Source organism: Brienomyrus brachyistius, chromosome 1, assembly GCF_023856365.1.
Source record: "Brienomyrus brachyistius isolate T26 chromosome 1, BBRACH_0.4, whole genome shotgun sequence".
NCBI lineage: Eukaryota > Metazoa > Chordata > Actinopteri > Osteoglossiformes > Mormyridae > Brienomyrus > Brienomyrus brachyistius.
Genome location: NC_064533.1, coordinates 46,304,858 through 46,312,284, shown reverse-complemented (window position 1 = coordinate 46,312,284; position 7,427 = coordinate 46,304,858). Strand labels below are relative to the sequence as shown.

General features: G+C 37.6%; 1 protein-coding gene across 9 annotated transcripts in view; it reads right to left on the bottom strand.

The window, feature by feature from the left end:
- Nucleotides 1–1,728: 1,728 nt before the first annotated feature.
- The window catches only part of dgkh (diacylglycerol kinase, eta), a 59,870-nt gene continuing 54,171 nt past the window's right edge, over nucleotides 1,729–7,427 (bottom strand). For all 9 annotated transcript variants that reach the window (XM_049005923.1, XM_049005918.1, XM_049005924.1 and 6 more), the window contains one exon: nucleotides 1,729–6,517. In XM_049005923.1, coding sequence (XP_048861880.1) covers nucleotides 6,431–6,517 — 87 coding nt within the window. In that variant the 3' untranslated portion in view covers nucleotides 1,729–6,430. The remainder of the gene's footprint in view (nucleotides 6,518–7,427) is intronic.

The window sequence follows — 7,427 nt, the reverse complement described above, 5'->3', positions numbered from 1 at the left end:
AGTCACAGAGAATAGTTAATCAATCAAAAAGATTCAAGATATTTAAGGTAGGTCTATCGATTTCAAGTGGAATTTCCAGAAGGGGTTAGATTAGAACAGAATTCCTGTGGCTGTCAGTTATAAATAATCCCTTTAAACTGAAGTGTGAGCGTGTCTCATTTTAGCCATGTTATGTAACAGCACCGAAGCAAAAATCTTACAACATGCGGGACTCAGGACTGGTTCTCCAACTGAGAAAATGGTGGTTGAAACGTCTTAATTAAACAAATCATTCAGGGCTTCGTTCGGATTCATTCATTTTACTGATGTATAAGCCCTTTGGAGGGGAAGGATAGTTGCCAGTATTTGTGTTCTGAGTGATCCTGTTCATCCTGTGGTGCAACATCGCAATCATAATTGCAGTGGAGTCTCTCCCAATGACAGTGTCACCATGCATGGGGCAAAAAAGGTTACTAGCTCATGAAGTGGTTTGCCGATCATGAGAGTGGTATGCGAGCCATAGAGGCGCAGCCAACCTAAACACTCAGGGGAGGATCTAAGAACCGCCTTTCCTGCCACCACAAACATCCAGATGAAATTTGTCATGGAATAATGGTTGTATCTCTACAAACCAGTCACACATGTACAGACCATGGGCGTCGCCACCATTTAATCTGAGGGGGACGTGTTTCATAATTATTCATTTGGACCCCCCCACATTTCACATAAAATATTAGTTTCATGCCAGTGTGTCCCCCACCCACATTCAAAATGTTTCTGACGTGGTGCAGACACATTTAAAATGTATTTCAAAGTGCATTGAAGATGTTAATTTCTTGCTTGTGGTGTCCCAGCCTGTAGGACACTTTTTGTTAGCTTCATTTATCTACAGTGCTTTTACAGTTGTGATTTCTGTCGTCCATGATCTCCGTCTTTTCCATGACCCAATGTGCTGCTGCAGGCGTGATATTCACACTTTCTGATTCTCACACTTACGGCAAATCTATATTATTCCACTATGAACCTAAAACTAGCAACATCAAAAGTGTTAGTCTGTAGGATCTACAAACTGCCCTATTTACAAGATAATACAACTGTTACATACTGGTGTAAATGCGTGTACGCACTTGTCTCAAACTGAAAATCTCGTGCCCGCCAGCTGACCAAAGCTGACGACTCTGTACTGTAACGCATACCAGCTTTTAAGGTTTTTAATAACTAACATGTTGAAAATGCACTTGTGGAACAGTCAGCACAGTCATAGTCGATATAAATTACCAGGATAACTTGAGAGCAAACAGAACTCTTGAGTGTGAAAATTTTATTCATTTTTAGAAATGTGATTTTAGAAAGGTGATGAACTTTCCATACAGACTGGTTTGTTGTTGTAGTTTTACAGATACATTTTGTGCTTTAAAAAACACAAATATATGGGGGTGTGTGGCCTAGTAGGTTAGCTTGTTGTGCATGCAACTGGAAGGTCATCGGTTCAAATCTCGTGGTTGGCAGAGTAATTTCACCAGTGGGCTCCTGAGCTCGGCCCTTAATCACAGTTGCTCCGTTGACTGGCTGACGCTGCTTCACAAACTGTATATCACATTAGGTTAAGGAGTCCACTAAATAAACAAACAAACATTAACACTGGATATCATTAATGACTTATTCAGATAAATAGAAATGACCATTCTGTAGTTATGGATGACAGGACATGTCATGCAGCATAAAGAAATGCAAGACAGAGTTAAAACATCTTTCATGACTTTAGGTTTATTGATGTAGGAAGATATTAAGTATTCGCCTTTAAGGCATCTCAAAATGTACAACAAAGTTTACCCATTAATTTTAGCAGAATACAAAAATACACATCTCAGTGACTTCCATATTGTAATAAATAGTTAACCATGCATTCTACAATAAAAAGGCACAAAAAACGGTCACTTAGTAGTCATAAAAATTACTAACTACTTTACCAAAACCACCCATATATCTATACAATAAATGTAACATTATATTCCAAAGGTGAAAACACATTACACATTGGTTAAGTCTTAGGCAATAAATACGCAAAAATTGTGTATACCTATTTATATACCTATACGATATATAATATATTATATAAACAAATATAATATATTATATATGATTAATTTAGACATTATAAAATGTTTAAAATGAAACTGTGCCATTGTAAACAGAATGTAAACAAATGAAAGTTCTCCTTCGCCTTTTTGGAAATCAAGTTAGAGGTTTGTTAGCATCCTCTACACGGTTCTACGAAATGAGGTGGTTTTAAAACCAGGTAGTCCGCAGCTTATTCTCATTACTCAGGTAACGCTGATATTTGGTATACGTTTGCGTCAGTTTCCTTATTAAATGCACTGTACTTCCTTCTCTTCTCAATGGGGACCAAGTCTTAGGGAGGACTTCGTTTAAGATATGAAAATTTCATAATGAAGATTCAGTCCATTGTAGCACTGCAAATTTAAACACCAAACTGGATTTTACAGTGCCTCTGGGAGAGGGGCAATTAAAAAAAGGAAAAAAGGAGGTGTACTATGTACCATTCCATGCTATCAAGGTGAAGACGGTATATGTTACAGGAATATCATTAGGTCACCTGAACCCATCCCCTTTCCTGGCCTTTTCTGTCCAAATAAATGGTTAAAGAGTGGAAGCCACGCCTTGTTTGAATAAGGCACTGTGTGCTGTCATTAACTCAACTATCTTAATATCAAACGCGGTACATCATTTAATATCAAATGTTTTATACTTGCAGATGGAGAAGCTGTCCAAATGTATCACGTGCGCCGCACGATGTATGCAAACAGAAGTGGAAGCCATTAAACAAAACCACGGTCAAGAAAACGTAACACATCGTTTCCTGTCGGTTCCTTTATCAGCTACAAAATTTAGGTGCTGAATATGTTACGCTGCGTTGTTTTAAAGTAATATTGCAAGCATTTTTGTTTTTCGTTTTATATCATGGATTAAACTGAATCGTTAACGTACATGTTAACAATATGCAAAAAAAAAAAAATCTGAATTAGATAATAAATAGACATAATACATTTTGCTAATTATTTTGGCATCATTTCTCATTCAAAATATTACTCTTTCGTAATGGAATTTAGTTATAATCGTAAACATGTAGTGTTTTATAGTATCTGCTGAAATCTAAGCTCAGATATGAATATCTATCTTCCGCCAACTGAGGGAAACCTCAGTATGTCTGGCAATGCTAGTGCACAGTGTCCAGTTTTATTTCATGACGGGACCCCAGTTCTGTTTTTGCGCGATAAAATAACATGAACCGCTTGCCTCTCCCAAACACCATATTTGCACCTCCTATTTCATACTTGTGGTTCACTTGTTTATATTAAACCGAGTGCCGCAAAGGTCAAATTAACCATGAAGCAAAAGACGGAACACACGTCTGGAAACCTTAAAGGGGACACTTGCGTTGTTTTAACAATGGGGCAAAAGTGTTTTGGACAGTGCAGTCGCAGAATCTCCAGCTATACAAATAAATCTGGCCAGTAACTTAGACATACCTGAGGCAGAAAAAACTTTAAACAGTCCAGGTTATAAAAAAAAAAAAGAGAGAGAATTTAAAAACTAAAATATAACCAATTCAGTCTAAAATGTTACTTAAACCTAAGCTGTAAGCACCATTTAATAACAGGGATCAAGAAATAGATTAATACATAGTTACGCGATAACGTATCTTTTTGTAATAAATCTCATCGTAATGATGAGGAATACATTTTTCTTGGACATTCAGAGAATAAGCGGTGTAGAGTAACAATAACTTACATTTAGTTTACTGGTACTTCAGGTCTACACTGAATACTGATTTTTATTAATATCTTTCTTGAAACCTGTCAAGTAATGCAGCATGAAGCATAAACAAAACCATTTGATTGTCCACAGAAGCAGCGGTGCTATTGAGTCCCGTAATTTCAGTGCATGTTTTCAATTTTGTTAGCAGTTAATAAATGGTTACAATTGAAATTATGTCTGTGTCTAAGCAATGGGAAAGTTTCCCTCGTTCACTTCCCAAGAAACTGATTTGCAAAGAAAAATTAAGGGGCTAATGTCAGTCTTACAGCGTGTGCAATGATTTGGAAGTATTACAATAATTCAAAGGTCTACAAACTAAAACATGTAATGGTTAGAAAAAAAGTGAGTATTGTCTAAATGTGTATCGTACTTTCTCCATCTAGTGGGGAATTGCTGTAATGAATAATTTTACTGAGGAAGTAAAGATGATTTGCCACTCTACTGTATACTAATACTCTGATTGAAGTATATTCAAAATGGCCGCTCTTATGTAATGTGACAACCAACATGTAACTTGTTCTAGAACTTGCACAAGGAAATTTCCAGAAACCCTCTCCTTAAATTATCCAGGAAGCACAGTGGAACACGAGAAATAACCAGCTGCTGGAAGCACTTTGGACAGTCCGAAGCCATTTGATTTTATAGTTGGGCTACCTAAAGGTCCACCTTTTTCTAGGAACCAAGGAGAGAAGTTAATGAAACGCTCTTTTTAGTTTCCAAAACAAAAACAAACTCACTCACATTTTATAGCTTCAAAATACAATCAACAGTATCAAAATAAGTACAATATTGCACCTTCATTAAAGTACAACAGCATATAAAAATATGAGTTCACTAAACTATCATTAACATTGGGGTTCTGGTGCAAAACACACATTTAAATGTGTGAGCTGTCTTTTATAAGCAATCTACAAAGGCCTATAACTATTACCGTATAGATTTAAATCTTCTATTATATAAACACACAACTGAACAATTTCATATAGCAGTATACCCTGTAATGCCCTCATCTATACCAATTTAAAATGAAGTCCTACAAACCTATCTCACACTGGTTGCAGGAAACTTACAGCTCACAGTAAGTTTTGCATCAAGTGTTAAAATAATATTCCTAACCTGATAAAGCGTTATGTTACAGCCAGACACTGATGCACTGGCTTTTGAAAGTTGAACCTAAACATAGAGTCTAACAATCACCAAGAGCTGTTTATTAAGTAGATTATTTCTTGCCGAGTAAACAGCGAGAAAGTACCTATCAACAACCCAAAAAAACTTAACTAAACTTAACAAATATTAACTTTGTTGGCAAATAACTTTTCACGATTCATTCTAAAGCAACTCCTGATAGTGTTTAAATGTTCAAGTGCCATTTTGGTGCAATAATTACTTTTTTTAATAGGCAAAGAAGAACGAATGCTTACAAAATACTGTCTTCCCTTTGGTTCTAGTGTTCATACCTATACCTGGGCTTGCGCGGTATGTAATTTTTCATACCGTCATACCGTCCAGACATTATACCGCAGTATACGGTATTTTGACGGTATTTTCAAAAGCAACGCTATTCCGGTATTTTGAAATCTTGGCAATAAAAATTCGTTGGCTAATTTTATCACCTGATCCTTAGCTAATTTTGAAGCATGAAATACTGTAGTATACCGTAATACCGCTCAAACCTAGCTATACCTGTGTGAAACACCGCATTCCAACTAACAGTTCATAAGGTCCTTGGTATTTGAAAAATCTGTTTGTATGAACTAGGATAACAGACTTATAAGGTACGTAAAACAGTTAATAACGCCGAAAAAAAAATATGGCACACAACTGCTAAAGAACACAGCTTCTTTACGCATAGCTTCCATGCTAAAAATCGAATTACGAAACCTAGAGGCAAAGGGTTACTTCAGACTTCAGTAGTAACAAATGGCATAATATTAAATCGATATAAAACTCGTTCAAGTGTTCTTTGTGTATGTTAAAAAATCTGACATTAATCATGCAATAAAATAGATTTCCAAACCAAGCAGACGTACCATGCATTACTTCACTGTTTTATGAGACTCCAAAGTAATTTTTTGTCCTTGGTCCCAAACCCATTACAACTGAACTACCATTCATTTTCAGTGTCTGCCAACTCCTCCCTGCCAACCTAAAATGTAAACAATGCTGTTGAAAGCATGATATTTCAGACATTAATGTCTCCCTCCTGATACTAGCATCAATGATAAAGCCAATGTGTCAGTTAGCATTAAGAAGCCACAAACACTACCCACAGTACATGCTTCATGGAAGTTCTGTTTTGCTACTTGCCATACCCCCCTCCCCCCACCCTGGAGGCCAAAGACTGTCCCTTAAAATGCTGATTGTTGCATACCTGACTTTGCCCGGAGTGGAGCACATTAAAATGGCATTTTTGAGTGTACCCACCTACAGCTCTCGTTCTAGAACATTTGGCACTGCTACCCTCTTAAACAAAAGAACACGTCAGCGTCGGTCTCCTTCAGGCAGCTGTCATTAAGAGGGACTTCCTCCCAGTCCTTGCAGAGCTCCGCCCCCTGTACCAAGCTCTCTCGTAAAATATAGCTCCGTGGAACGCTGCAGAATCTCGCCCATCTCAGAGGTCCATCAGGTTGCTCTTGGCCAGCTCCTTAGTTCCCTGTAGAATTCTCTTCATATGGCCCACCTTCGATATCCCCAGATCCTGTTAGAACGAAACCCGTTACACCGTGTCAGACTGATAAACGACAGCAGAACACACACCTGAAGGATATATAACAAAAAGGAATACTTCAGCAAGTACTGTCAGAAGTGGATGCCTTGGACACAATGAAGGTATTGCCAAACGGATTTGTTAGGAGAGCAATGCAGTGCTCACCTCGAAGACCGTCAAAAGACCTGTCCAGTTACACATGGAAAACAATATGCAATACTATGCCCAGTGATTAAAAATCATAACGCAATGTCCCAGAAACACATCCGACCATTTAAAAAGCGTAATAGTATCACGTTCTCATTCAGTGTACTGCACTTTCACATTTTGATATATTTATAATACCGTTATAAAAACAGTTATGAAGTTATATACGGCGTGGGCGAATAGTAGGGATACAGATTTTATTTTACAGTACTGATTGGGTCAGGTTTAGTCTCTTGGGCATTTGAAATGTCCTCCATTAATGTTGATACATTCCTGGACCCTGTCCCTGACACTGTGACACACTTTAGAACAAATCCCAGTTACCATCAATGTCCACAAATGCTTGCGAGATGAATTCCTTCAATCCATTCACTGTGTGGGGCTTCCTCTCAAAAGCCTTCTCCATTACTAAAAAAAAAGTCTATGGGTGTCAGGTTGGCTGAATGTGGTGACCAGTCAATGCTGCCATGTCCCCCGATTCCAACACTGTGGAAAGGTGTTATCAGGTAGATAAGGTGCATCACAGTGTCAGGGACAGGCTGCAGCAATGCATCAACATCGACGGAGGACATTCCGAATATCTAAGAGACTAAACGTGACCCAATCAGTACTGAAAAATAAAAACTGCACGCCTACTTTTAAAAATAAAAAATTTACTTTGTAAAATGGAACCTTTGTGAAATAAAAACCTCTA